Source organism: Monodon monoceros, unplaced genomic scaffold (genome assembly GCF_005190385.1).
Source record: "Monodon monoceros isolate NGI ecotype Baffin Bay Population unplaced genomic scaffold, NGI_Narwhal_1 Super_Scaffold_3, whole genome shotgun sequence".
NCBI lineage: Eukaryota > Metazoa > Chordata > Mammalia > Artiodactyla > Monodontidae > Monodon > Monodon monoceros.
The window spans coordinates 49,697,212-49,712,538 of NW_021703780.1; the positions used below are offsets into that span (position 1 = coordinate 49,697,212).

General features: G+C 39.4%; 1 protein-coding gene across 5 annotated transcripts in view; it reads right to left on the reverse strand.

The window, feature by feature from the left end:
• Positions 1 to 15,327, reverse strand: part of GADL1 (glutamate decarboxylase like 1) — a 578,596-nt gene that overhangs the window by 108,026 nt on the left and 455,243 nt on the right. For all 5 annotated transcript variants that reach the window (XM_029244222.1, XM_029244220.1, XM_029244221.1 and 2 more), the window contains one exon: positions 6,051 to 6,102. In XM_029244222.1, coding sequence (XP_029100055.1) covers positions 6,051 to 6,102 — 52 coding nt within the window. The remainder of the gene's footprint in view (positions 1 to 6,050; positions 6,103 to 15,327) is intronic.

Here is a 15,327-nt window from a genome sequence, read left to right on the forward strand (position 1 = left end):
TTTTTTTTTTTTTTTTTTTTTTGCGGTACGCGGGCCTCTCATTGTGGTCTCTCCCGTTGCGGAGCACAGGCTCCGGACGCGCAGGCTCAGCGGCCATGGCTCACGGGCCCAGCCGCTCCGTGGCATGTGGGATCTTCCCGGACCAGGGCACAAACCCGCGTCCCCTGAATCGGCAGGCGGACTCTCAACCACTGCGCCACCAGGGAAGCCCGGTTTAGATATTTTGGAAGTGACAAATCTGTGATATCTTTGCCCAGTCTCTTTTAGAATGGTGTGGCTCCAGTGCTATGATATTTGAAAACTGGTGAAGCCTTTTTGACATTTCATTTCATTGGAGGAAAGTTGATGCTCCATTTGGTGGAATACCTTTACTATAGGCATTCCCCAAATTATTAAAACTTGGAAAAAACATCCCTTGAATATCCACTAGGAACATATTTGAGTTTTCCTGTCTCTTTGCCTCTGTAGCTTTTATTTTATATAGACTTTCTTCAAGTAGCTTCAAAGCAGTAAAGTGTATTTTCAGAGTAGAACCATTCACATGCCACTTAATTCCCTACATATATAAAAGTCTGACCTCTTGGGCGTCTTAGGACCACATTTAGTCCATATTGTCTAACACCACAACATTGAGAAGGCATAAAAGGGAATCCAAGTGTCTATATCAGACGGATGATAGAGAAGGGTACAAAAAACCTGTAGCAGTAAAAGCACTGTCATCATCTTTAAAAATTCATGGAGAAGTAGACAAGTGTCACCAAAGAAAAGATGGGTTCATTCTATCCTGATTTTCAAAGAGAAAGAAAGGAGATATATTCCAAGAAATAAAGCCAGTGCTTTGATGTCAATTCCAGCAAGGATTATTGAGCAAATAATATGAGACCCTTGGGGGAAAAAAAGTCAGTGGTCACCAAGATCCAGTAGCTTGTATTCTCTAAAACTGAGCTTTGTCAAAAGAAATTCATCTCTGTTGCTGAAATATCATTAGATCACAAGGATGATGATGATTAACAATAATAAAAACTAGCTGTATGCTTTTTAATAAGTATAAATGTAGACTCTAGCACATAGACTGAAATGATCAATCATGCAAATATAGAACGGAGAAGGGGGTCATGATGGATTTTACCTGACTCCAAGCTCACAAGTTTTAAGTAACTGATTAGACTACTGAAAAATTCCAAAGGCAGCACTTAGTAGCACAAAAAGCCTGGGTTTTGCAGTCACATGGATGCAGTTTGAATCCCAACTTCACCAGGTCTTTGCTTGGACAAGTGTCAAACTCTCTAAGCTTCAGCTTCCTAATCTATAAAATGGAGATTACATTGTCTACCCCACAGAGTTGGTTTGATGAGTAAAGAGATTATTTCCAACATTTACCACCACATCTGGCACACAGAAGGCACTCTACTAGTGTAGTGACTATTATTTGGAACTATATTGGTAGAAAGATGTGCTTTTCAAGTGGATAAACAGTCCCACTTGAAAATCTTCACTGGGTGAGACACATCACTGTGTTAATTTCTGCCTACATATTAGAAGGGGAACATAAAAAAGTTATAGCATGTCCAAAGAAGGGCAACTGAAATGTTCAATTTCATATGATTTAAACACAGAATATAACTCAAAATTTTTATATGTTCTAGATATTGGACCAGGCATTGGGATGAGAAACATGACTTACATTTTATGCTTATCTCCAGGAACTCAGAGAACAGTAATAAAGCTAGGTACAGGCAATCAAGCTGCAATGGTATGGTATTTTAAAAGAAGAAATTTCTCATAATCCAAGAAATATTCCTGGCAAAGCGAATAGTACACAGGTAGAAGCTGGTGTATTCAGGGTGATGGCAAGTACTTGGAATGACTAGATGGCAGGGTGTGCTGAAGAGGGGTTATGCTGGAAACAGAGATGGGCATCCTTTCACAAAGGGCTTCCTCACTGGCCATGCTGGGGAGTCTGGGCTTGATTCCAGAGGCAACTGGAGAGTTTCAGTCTAGGGGACAGATTTCATTTTATTAGAAAGCCCACAGGGTGGCTGCAGTGTGGAGATGGGATAAAGGGGTCTAAGACTGGAAGCAGCGGATGAGTTGGGAGACAGCACCAACCTGAGTGGTAAGGGGAGCCTGAACTAAGGTGGTGGCTTTAGGAGTAGAGAAGGGAAATAGATGAAGACAACATTGAGACTTTGGTTTAGATAAATCATAGTTCTAATGAAAAAGAAGAAGATGGATCATAGTTCTAATGGAAAAGAGTTCCAAAAATTCATCTGGAAAATGAATTTATCAAAATTTTGGTAAAGAAAATGGCTACACTTCAGCTTTAGAAATGATGAATTTGAGGTGACTGTGGGAGTCTGGAAAATTCCAGGACATACCTATATACAAAGGACTGAAGCTGAGGAGACAAGTCAGGGATGGAGACATTATTGAGACTATTGATGACAAAGCTCTAGACATGGATAAAGCATTTCAGGGAAATGGACACAGGAAAGGGCCAAGACAAAAGAATGGAGAGCATTTAAGCAGTCCCCAGATGAAAAGACCTTCACACAGAGACTTAGAAGAGAAAGTCACATGGAAAGGAGAAAAACTGGGAAAGAAAGTTAAAGGAACCAAGACAGGAAAGAAGTGGATAATGGTGCAAAATGCTGCAGAAGTCCAAGAAGAAAATTAAAGGATGTGCACTGAATTTAGCAAATAGAAGGTTGTTATGATCTAATAAAACTATACAAAAACTATATTTAAAAAACTGTAAGTTGCAATGTGCTTGATACATATCAAATCCTAATAGTAGGATTCAGTAAGTATTAGAATATGAATATTTAGAGCTCCCTGGAAGAGGAATAAACTGTGAATTCTCTTACACAGGAAGTGTTCTGGCAGAAGTTGACTTCCTGTTACAAGAACTATCAAGAGAGGTTTCCTGCACTGAGCAGGAAGTTGACTAGATGTCCTTGAAGATCCTTTGTAACTCAGAAAGTCTATGAAACCTAAATAACTCTTTCTAAGGCAGAACTCAGGAAGAGAAAAACAAAAAGTTGAATAATTAGGACTCTCCCAAGAGATCAAAATAAACATGTGAATGATAGTATATACTGCTAAGAAAACATATTAGATCTTAGATCCAACATGGAAAAATAAAGAGAGGATTTTCAGGGGCCTATGAATAATGCAGAATTCCTTTGAAATGATAAGTTTCAATCATCTTCAAGAAGATATGCATTACTTTTGTTCTTTTCAGGGAAAGATATTCAAGTACTAGATACTCTGTGTGGTTGTGTTCATTTACTGTTTGTAATGTTCCACTTAACACTCTCACTGCCATCTGCTTCACAGTGAAATATACGTATATATCATTATAGACTTTGTTTTTTCCTAAATTGAAAACCTTGCAGTTTTACAGACCTGGGCTCTCATCAAACCTGTGTATCTCTTCTCTTAAGTATGCATTAGGGTTATATTTAATCAGTGCAAGGAAGGCATTTGTTAACAAAAAGAGGCTAATCGATTTGACACTTATATGTGAAATTCAAGGTCTAAATTTACTTTATTTCTCTAAATGGATACAGAGAAAAGAGGCAAATGCAGATCACATACAAAATCCCTTATAAGTAGGAATTCTGGAGGACCATTGGAGGAGCCACCTTCCCTGCTTTGGGGCCATCTGGCACCCACAGATAAAATATCCAGGGCAGAAGGCTGCCTAATACTTAAAATCCACCTTAACTTTCATTACAAGGATGTGAATGTTTGCATTTCCCTAAAGATGATGGCAAGAGGTTCCTCCCTCAATTTTCAAGCCTTTAGGAAGGTATATAAATAACTTTTAAATCAGTTCATTTTTCTCGTCACTTTTTCTCTCAGCTCTATCAAAAAAGACTGTGCAGTTCTGAGGTGTACAGCACTTTTCTTAAGACCTATACCTCCCACAGCTGGAGAAATAAAAAAGGCAATTCAAACTTGAGAAAATAAAGAGGTAATTCAACCTCAAGAAAATAAAAAAGGTGATTCAAACTCAAATTCAATCCAGTCAGATAGCTCTTGTTTCATCCTCACATGGTAAGTATGCATCTCTAGAAAATACAGACATTTTCTTCTGTAGTTATAATGCCATTGTCATGTCTAACAAAATCAGTGATAACTCCTGCCAGTTCATATTAGAAATTCCCCAACTGTTTCAAAATTTACTTTTTACAATTGGCTCCCTCAAACTAGGGTTCCAACAGGTGCATTGGAATATGGACTCTTCTGCTCTTTTTGCAAGTTCCTTTATATCCCTAGTTTTCAGAGAGTCTGGATTCTTAGAACCTTCTGATCAGATGCCCCCTTTGCAGACAGTGGGAGAATCCACAGCCAGGAGTCTCCGGAGCAGTGTTTCCCAAAGTCATCTGAGGATCACCATCACATCTCACCCAAGTTACTGCAACAGTCTCCACCTTCTCTCGCTTATTCTTTTCTTGTCCTCACCTCACCACCACCCCCTCCCTCTCTTCTCATGATATCCAGCACCATCTTTCAAAATGGAAGTCAGACTCCTCTCTGCTGAAAACTTCTCCAAAGATTACACTTGGAATAAAAGGCAAAGGTCTTTACCATGACCCGCCTGGCTCCAGCAGATCTGGTCTCTGCCAACCTCTCCACACTATCACCGACTATCTCTCCCCCTTGCTTAATGCACCTTCTTTTGGCTCCTCAAACACACAAAACTCTTCCTCTCACTGTTGTGGCCTCTCCCGTCGCAGAGCACAGGCTCTGGACGTACAGGCTCAACGGCCATGGCTCACGGGCCCAGCCGCTCCGCGGCATGTGGGATCTTCCAGGACCGGGGCATGAACCCGTGTCCCCTGCATCAGCAGGTGGACTCTCGACCACTGTGTCACCAGGGAAGCCCGCACACGGAACTCTTTTCAGCTTCAAGCCTTGGCAGTTGTTTGTTGATTCTATCTAGAATGCCTTTCCCCCAAGCATCTGTGTGGCACGCTTCTTACCATCATTCAGCAGGTCTCAGCGCAGAGGAAACCCCAGAGGGCCCTACCTGCATCCCAACCAAAAAGGCCACCACCATCCACACCCCCCATTTCAGCATTTTACCCTATTTATTTCCATTATAGTACTTCCCATATCTGGAACTGTCTAATGAGTTATTTGTAATTACTTATTATCTTTCATGAATCTGTTGTATTGTTTTCTTAATACTTCCCCCAACTTGATGTTTCCCATGTAATAATTTGCTTGTTTACTGCCTGTCACTTTCCTTTTGAATGTAAGCACCATGAGAGTTGGGAACTTCCCTGTCTTATATCTCCAGCACGTAGCAATTGCTCAGTAAATCTTGTCAAATAAATGAATACCAAAAACTAGCCAGATTGCTTATATACAGGATACACTCCTAGGCTGCAGTCTCTAAGTGATTTTTATTATGTTAAAAATTGCTACAAAGTATATGCTATAAGAAGAGCTAAGCAAACCTCACACGTTGTATTTCTTAAAAATCAGAATTAAATAATATTCTTCATATTTTCTAACCATATATTTTAGAAAAAAACCCCAATAATCTCTATCTTTGTAACCACCATATTTCTTATATATAGCAAACAATCCAACAACAAAATGACTTATTTTCCCATTGCTCCAAAGCTAATATGCTCTCATTATTTTATAAAAAGAGAAAACGACATGCATTATTGTACATTCACTTAATTGATTTTTCACAGAAGCACCACTATAGCACAGTTGAATATTTGCAGTACAAGCATTATGCAATTTATATATCAAGATACAGGTCATAATTTATTCAGTATTATCCTTGGTAATTATTATTGAGCACTGTAATTTTCAATACTTAAAGGCAAGTGTGTTCTCTGAATCCAACAAAGGAAAAATACTCACTAATAGAGTAAATTAACATAATGGACTCTATGAATTAAGCTAATGGCTTGTTTCTAAGCCTGCAACACAAAAACCAATGAAATATAATAGATTAGAAAATTGCCACCTTCATCACTGTTGACTGACAAAATCACAAGCACAATTCTGTAATCACTTACTTCCATCAGTAATTTGAATCCTTCTCTTTTCTTGATTTCTTCTACTAGGTACCTAAAAAAAAGTCACAATAATATTTATAATTTTCAATCTAAAAAATCCATGAACATGGCTGACATACAATAAAACTATAATTTCTGATGCAGAGACAAGGCTTAGAAATAAGTAAGGGTACATGTACAGGCACAGGTTTGTATTTAGACGGATACACCTGAGCCTACTGCAATCCACTGGGGCCTGAGTAAAAAGGTACATCTCTTTGATGAGATGATGTCTATCTTACATGTTAGCATCAGACTTCAACCCAAGTGTGAAAGCCACACAAAGTAGATTGGATATATATCTCATTCATATTCTAGATGGGAATTTAGCATAGGTACTTAAATTATCTAGCTGGCTTGGTGGTAAAAGTTTTTGGTGTTTAGTCTTGCTTGTATGTTCTTTTAAGATCAAGGAAGTGCAACACCATCCTTCCCAAGGCCAGGCCAGAGGGAAGAAAGACTGATCACTGGTATCATGCTAAAAGTAAGTGGGTTGTAGCCATTGATAGAATGTCTATGAAGTTATCTTGAATGTCAGGGAAAAAAGAATTATCATGCCATAAGCAAAGGGCACAGCTACATGAGATATGGAATGTGATGGAGAAAAGACTAAAATGACATTGAGAATGTAGAGTAAATGAACACTGACTCTGCCCCACTGGGCTTGGTTATTGTCTAAATAAAAAGATAAACCTTCTGAACAATTGGCCTTGAAAACTAGTGATTTGTTCATGAGCTTTGAAAAGTTCATAACACTTGACCCAGTATTTCAAACTAGGGTGTCAAATGTAAGGAAATGATCGGAGGTGCTGACAAAAATGTACTTTCCAGGGTATTTTGTAATTTTATATGTTATAGCCAAAAAGAAAGGAAGGAAGGAAGGAAGCAGGCAAGCAAGCAAGCACTGGCTTTGAAAATCTTGTCCGGTCATATGGAATTATGGTACCATCATACTGAATTGATTGTGTAAATAAATTACATATATTCAATTAATACTTAAGGACAACAAAGAAACGCTCCTCTTTGGACCTCAATTCCCTTACCTGTAAAACTGGAATAACACATTCTGATTTTCCAATCTCAAAAGGACGTTGTAAAAAAATTAAATAAAATCATATGTAAAAAATTGTATAGAATATAAACTGTGGAAATGGGGGATTATTATTACTATGTTTATTTACTAAAGGATATTCTAGAATGTGGATATGAAATACACCAGTTAATGGGATGAAGTTCTTTTTTCCCAAACAATTTTTTTAGCTTTTTGCATAAGGTTAAGTATTGGTGCTTAGCATACAGATTATATCATCTTTAAATTATAAAATATCTTAAAAAATCCTATCGGTATTAACTGGATAATATGAATCTTTTATTTTGAGCAATAATGTTGTGACACCACACATGTGTGTGTGTGCACACACGTGCGCGCGCACACACACACACACACACAGATTCACAAAGTATTTGATGTTCTTTCTACATACTCCTTTCCCTGAACGTTTTTTCAGGAGATGTCATGTAGCTGTAAAGTTTTTACACCGTTAGCACACTGCCTAACTTTCGATAAAAGCAATTCCAATGGTCAATAAACATTGGAAAAGATGCTCAAGATCACTGGTAATCAAAGAAGTGCAAATCAAAATAACAATACTAAACCTGCTGCCCACAGGACACTGGAAACAAATTTAAAGAGGGACAACATCCAGTGCTAGTGAATGTAATAGAAAGCTGCTATAAACCTTTCAAAATTAATAATACTCGTAGCTTCTGATCCAGCAAACCACTTATGAGATGCTGGTCTACCAGGAAAACCTCATCAACACTAAGACAGATAGATAGATAGATAGAGAGAGAGAGAGAGAGAGAGAGAGAGAGAGAGAGATGCATACACAAATGTTGCTGCATCTAAATCTACATGTGCATGTGTATGTGTGTGCATTCCATATGGAATAATTAGAAACAAGATTAATATCCAGAAATTGGCAAAGGGTAAAATAAAATGTATTATAGCAACACATGTACTACGATGCAGCTATTAAAGAGGATGGATTATATCTACTTCAATTAAACCACAGGGATGCTCATGGTGTATTAGTAAGAGATGAAAGCAAGGGACTGAGAAACGTAGATAATATGATTCTGCTTTTTAAGAAAATGTAAAAAAAAGAAAAAGCATAAGTGATCCCTCTCCACATGTGTATGTGATCATGGAATGAAGTATGGAAGACCACATCCTAAAGACATCCTTGATGTCTACCTGAGGAAGCAAGAAACAGGATGCAGTGGGGAGGTAGAGACTGTTTACTCTTTTTATATCTCTGCAAAGCTTCATAGGTGTGGTGACTCATAATTTTTGAAAAGGAAATTAATAAAAGAAAAAAATACAAATCACAAAACAAAATAAATAGACATATACAATCTTTATCTATACAAGGAAAGCTTCATGAACCCTCTTTTTTCTTACCTTTTCAGGCACAAATATAACGACAATCTGCTAACTCAGTGCCATGATTCCATTCTGAGGGGGTCTGCACTAATCCTGGATACCCCCAGGTTATGAAATCCAGGCAACGACTCTAGAAAATTCTAGTTGTGCAGTTGATCAACTTTGTGATTCTAGGCAAACTCCTCAGACTCCCTGAGCCCTCCTCAGTTTCCTCATGCACGTAATGGAGATGTGGAACTAGATTTGTAAATTCCTTCCCCAACAGATAAGACTGTTAAGATGAAACTTCGACACACTGCCCACAGTCTCAGTTTAAAATATCTGTCAAGGGCCTCCCTGGTGGCGCAGTGGCTGAGAGTCCGCCTGCTGATGCAGGGGACACGTGTTCCTGCCCCGGTCCGGGAAGATCCCACATGCCGCGGGACGGCTGGGCCCGTGAGCCATGGCCGCTGAGCCTGCGCATCCGGAGCCTGTGCTCCGCAACGGGAGAGGCCATAACAGTGAGAGGCCCGCGTACCGCAAAAAAAAAATCTGTCAAACTGGCTAACATTGCTCCTGGGAGAAAGACATCCTAAGGCAGAGCTGAATCATTTCAGTTAAAACTCTGCCTTTTGCAAACCACGTGGATCAATGCCCCCATGCAGTCACTCTCAGAACCTGTAAAGCCCAGTGTAACAAACACTCCAACTGAACTGAGGGTGGAGGTGATTTGGATAAAGAATTATAACAATAATAAAAGGTTTACACCAGAGTTCCCAAACTATGGTCCTTGGTATACCATGTTAATAGGTTTCCCACATGAAAGTGTTCCATTCAAATAAATTTGAGCAATGCTAGGCATATCCATTAGATTGCTTTTGCTTAAAATTAGAAGTGTACTTGGCTGAATTCATGAGAACATTTATTGAGCTGGTTGGAAAGTTCAGTAATGTCACCAAGAAACAGGCATTTTCTATTATTTCAGCCTGCCATGTTCAGAGTGTTAGTGAATTCACTTGTGTTCACAAGATGGCAGCCACAGCTCCACACATCACATCCATATGTGACAGTGTCCCAGGAAGAAAGAGAGGAGGCTGGAGCAAAATGCATTTTCTCTTAATTTCTATTTAGGTAAGAATATTTTCCTCAGAAGCCTTCATAGAATTCTTCCTGTATCTTATTGACTGAACCTAAGTCATATATCCATCCCTAAGCTAATGACTGGCAAAGGGGATACGCTTAGGTCAATGTTCCCAGGTGGAATATTGCTATCTATATAAAATTGAGGTTCTGTTGGCAAGGAAAAAGGAAGAATGGTTTTTGGATGAACAGTCAACAGTGTCTGCCTACTGGCTAAAGTTTAAAATGTTCCTATATTACAAGCCCCTCAGAGCCTTTAATGTGCTAATGAACACTTTGAATCTCCAAGAGAGGACCAATGTATTGGTTAGCATTGTCAAAACATATTTGACCATGGAAACATTTTTTGGAAGAACATCTATTAAGATCTTCTGGAAGTCTATTATCCCATGGAGCGTAGGTTCAGAAATGCTAGCATAAAGTGCCTCTTCTATAGGGTATCTACCCTCTTCTTAAATAAATGCTTAGGGACTTCCCTGGTGGTCCAGTGGTTAAAAATCTGCCTTCCAATGCAGGGGACTCAGGTTCAATCCCTGGTCGGGGAACTAAGATCCCACATGCCGCAGGGCAACTAAGCCTGCACGCTGCAATTTCTGAGCCCATGCCACAACTAGAGAGAAGCCCATGTGCCACAACAAAGATCCCGCATGCTGCAACTAAGACCCAACACAGCCAAAAATAAAAATAAATTAATTAAATTAAACAAATGCTTAAATGAAATGAGTTTTGGGGGAGGGGATCCAAATAAGGTTTAAGTCACTTCTGCCTACATTCATAGGATGATTTATTCCTCGCAACTTTTCAGTATATGGAAACAGCCTAAAGATAAAATACATTAAAAAAAACAACAACTCTATTCTTATCTGATACAAGCCAGAAAAAAAAAGATATACATTGAGTTTTTTGATAAAACTCAGGAACCATAAAACACTTCTACCAAAAGGCATCCAGGTAAATGGGTTCAAAAAGCAACAATAGTGTCATAAAATTCACAGTCGTTCCCACTAAGCTTAGCAAAAAGAGAGAAGAGAGAAAAAAATACGTATTAGTAAGTTTTCACCAATCCTACTGGGTAAAAAACTCATTTTATTAAGATCCTGGCTTAGTTTTGAAATGTACATTAATGAAATCTTGCTCTGAAACATTTCCCTCCTTAGTTCCATGAGTCCATTTAACAGTTGTGCATTTCACTTGCCCTTTTGCAGGACATACATTCCTTTCCAGAAATAGCCTTTCCAGTCCCTTTCTCAATTCACCAGCCACTTGGAGTCTCCCTGGAGCGCTCTGGACCAAGTGCCTCTCCCAGTCTCATCTCATTTGAAATTTCTTCTGATGCAATGGAACCTCCCAGAACTCCTGGGATTTTTTTTCCATATGCTTTCTGTATGCTCTGCATATATGAGAACATATTGCATGGCATGTGTGATTCATCACAGACACCTACATGCTACATTTTACAGCATTGTGATGTTTTTAAAATTACAAATATAAAGAAAAAAATGAAAACGTTGGCCCTTCTATAGTCTTCTAGACTCTCTCCCTCTCCTCACCTAGAGAAATACACTAGCACAAAATTGCCTTGTGTTACTGCTTACCTTTTCCATACTGGTACCAATAAATCCCTCAGTGTTCATGCAAGTCAGTGAAATGAATTCCATCTGAGAGATTACAGAGATTGTGTGTCAGACGAATAGATAAATGATACACTGGAGACCTAGCAACATAGCAGAATGGGAGTTCCTGACCTGATTGTTGTTCTTGAAAAGACTTATGCACATGACTCTTCTAGATTTGCTTTAAAAATTACCCCTTAGTGAATATCCATTTAACTTGAGTGTTGTAACAAAGGCCTACAAGGTGCCCTCAGCAACCAGTAGCCCTGGGTACTGTAACACATTTTCAACTCTTCTAACTAGATATCAGAGATCACAATCACCTTGTGCCCGAAATGGTGGTTTTAATAAACCTCAGCCTTCTGGGTTTCAATTATGCTTAATAATCACATGCTGCTTTAGGTTCCCAATGTCACTGGTTTTCCAACAACCAAAGGAGAAAGCAAGTTTTTTGTCATTAATATTTCTTGAGAGAAATGTTATCTCATCCATTGGAATGACAAGGGTCAAATGGAAATTAGGGAAAGCCTCAGAGATCTTCTAGGAACTAATTAGTTCCTTCTTGCTGGATTTCTGACAACTCATAAAATAGGAATCATTGTCCTCTTGAAAAGGTCTGCTCTTGCTTTCCCAAGGGAAGAGGGAACATCTGATCAGGGTGATGGCTGCCCATTGGTCCATCAAAATCTGGTCATTAAATCTTAAGGTCAATATACAAATTTTAAAACTAAGTTCCATTCAGATTCAGGAACATGGAAATGTTGTTTCTATGGAATCACTGCAATCCTTACTGCAATATGCCAGGAGAAAAGATCTGCACAGCCTTCTCTGTGTTTAAGAGACCTGACCTAGGTAGGGCCTGTGGGAATGGGCATCTTATCTCCCTTAGGCTGCTGATGACAGGTGTGTACCACAAATAGTAACACAATTGTCATCTGCAGCTTTACTTTGCTAGAGTTGTTATCTACTGGAGAAAATCATACTTCTTGGAAACAAAACAGTGTTGGTCTGACCTAGAAATTAAGCCAAATATAGTCTTTTGACAGTGGATGAGAATCATTTTTATTAGGTAAACTGTAGAACGAGTGGCTGCAGGTCAGTAGGCTTGATGAGAAATGGTATTTTAACTCCCGCCAGCCAGTGGTTTGAACCGATTATGCTGGCTCATATAATCAATGGTAGTATAGAGTTAGTCTGTACTGGCTAGTGAGAGCCAACTGTTAAATAATCAGAAATTTACCAGCCGCGACTGTTGGTAGCTTGCAATTTTCCACAGTGGGAATATTTGCACCATGGAAATTGGCAGACATTACAAATTGGGGCCTTTTTCCCCTCCTGAGAAACAGTTTACCAGTGCACAACTGCACATAGGCTCCAACTAATAGAATAGACCTCAGAATTCAGAAAATGTTTCCTCTTTCCTAAAAAGCAGAACCACATTCAATTTGAAAAGACATAAAATCATGAAAATAAAGCACTTGTGTTGCTAATGTGAAATAATTCTTAATCCCAGAGAAACGTTCTCCAAGTTTATAATTTCACATTCATTCCAAGTGACATGCCTAAAAGGACTCTTCCTTGGCACCTGTCACTGGGGATGGGGAAAGAGGATGGCTTTTGCCCACCCCAGGAATGGACTGTTGGATATCAAGAATGTGGAAAGTTAAGGCAAGAAAACCATTATGACTAATGGCATGACAGAAAAGGGATTATTTTAAATATAGGTCACAGAGTCTGCAGTGATGCTCGCTGAAATGTTAATTCAATTCAATTCAACTTGACAAACATTTACAAACAATGTGCTGTTGAACTGAATTGAAATGTTTATATTTATCCTCCTGTGATATTTCTCTGCAAAATTAGGAAGTAACCTTAGACTATAAATTAAATTCCACCCTGAGATGAATGTTAACTTTGTAATAAATACGATCATCAAATATTTACATCTAGCCTTGTTTCAAGACACCTGTCATCGAATTACTTAGCAGCTTTGATAAAATAATGCAGAGTCTAGCAAACTTAAATAGTATGAGAAAAATACAAACAAGGGAACAGAGCTTCCTGAACTTTTAGTTTAATGGGCAACTATGGATATTTGTGGTAGACAGTTTCATGTTTTCACCACTGTGTAGTTATCTCCCCACTTCTGACGAAGGCACTTTATCCCTGCTTCTAACGGAGGTACACTCCTCACCCAGTGTCAGTATATTCTATATACGTAGGAGGAGTCGACAGTCTTCCCAGTGCCAAGGGAGAGCATGTGACTCAATATCACATTTCCCTGGCAACAGTGATTGATTCAGATATGGACATTTGCCTCATTCAGAAGGAATTAAAACTTTCCTTGGGATTGTTGAGAAAGGAGCACTCTTTCCTTTTGACCTTGAAGTTGAACCTGGGAGGCTATAGATCTGATCCTCCAGGGAGCTACCTTCCTACAGAGGAATAAACTGAACATGGAGGAGAGCAGACCTGACTGATGAACAGAGATTAAGGTCTGGTGATCTTGTTTAAGCCCCTAGAATAAGCCATTCCATAGTCATCACTACACTGGCTTATCAGTAACATGAGCAAATAAATTACCTTTCTTTGTTTATAATGCCTTGAATGAAGGTTTCTGTTGCTTACCAACAGACACAGTATTTACAGATTTTTCAAACTACTTTTTAAACCAAAATCACCAGAATTGCTGACTTCTAATAGTCTTCTGAAAGTGCCAAAGCCGTCTTTTTCCCTGTCCTTATATCTAAGCCCTTCGCCATGTAACCTTGCAGTTCTTTCTGCCTCTTGACATTGAGTTTGGCCATCTGACATTGAGTTAGGCCATCTGATCTCCTTTGGTCACTGGAATGCTAATGGACATGATGCAATCAGGAGCTTAAAGTATGCTTGCCTTCTTGGGCTTCTGTTACCAGCATTACAAAACCAGGCTCTGGCTGGCCTGTTGGTCCAAGGAAGATGCAAGACATGCAGGCAGGAGACCCAGACCCTCCTCCTACCCCCACAGCTGCCGCAGGATGAGATGAAGCCACTCCAGCCAACTTGCAGACCTCTTAGAATAAACGACTGTTGCTTTAAGATATGGGCTTTTAGACAGTCCTCAGTGATGCTCAGAGCATCACTGTCACACAGAGAGGCGTATAGAGCACCCATACCACTTCCCTATAGAGAGAGGAAATTGTTTAAGTCTCTTAAGGAGACACTGCAGGTTTTTGCAATTGAAATATGAACAGGGAGTAAAGAAGGAGAGATTATCCAAACCAGAGATCACAAACTCTGATGCTTCTAGTGGCCAAGCAAGTAAGAAAATAATAACTAATAAAACTCATATAGCATGTGGCATATGCCAGGCACCGTCCTGGGTGTTCTACAAATATCAATTCATTTAATTCTATTAACAGTTGTTTGAGTTCGAAGCTGTTGTTACTTCCATCTTACTGGGATGCAATGGAGGTAAAGAAAGTTTTAGCAACTTGTCCAAGTCACAAAGCTTGTAAATGGTGGAGCTAACTTTTGAGTCCCGGCTATTAGCATTCTGTGCCACAGTAAAATAGGCTCAACAAAAACCAGGGGGCGTGGGGGGCACTGTGGGTCTCCAGAGTCAGGCATCACCATGTTCAGTGCCTTGTCATCAGGTGGGACTGAGAACGCTCTGATCTTTTGAGAGAAACCACAAATCTAGATTTTTGACGGTCTCCCTATTAAAAAATATTTGGAATGTTTAAATGTTTGATATTTTAAAACACAATCCAGGTTAACCCAATGGAGCTCAGGCCCAACGAATCACATTCAAAACTACATTTGGCCATGGGCTGCCATCCACACACACTGGTCCAAGCTTACCAGCAGAGTCCTGCTCTGGTGGCAAGCACCCAGTACCTGTATCTCAAGAGCTTTCCTAGTGTCATTGAAAGTGGTTTCAAAAGCTTTGTCCTTACGTTACAAGAAGGCAGCAGTGACGGGGCTTCCACATCACCCTTACCTGTATGTCTTTCCACCAGCCCCACATTCTCACAGACCATCTTTTCGGGTCCTTGAAGTCACCAGGATCTCCCCCACA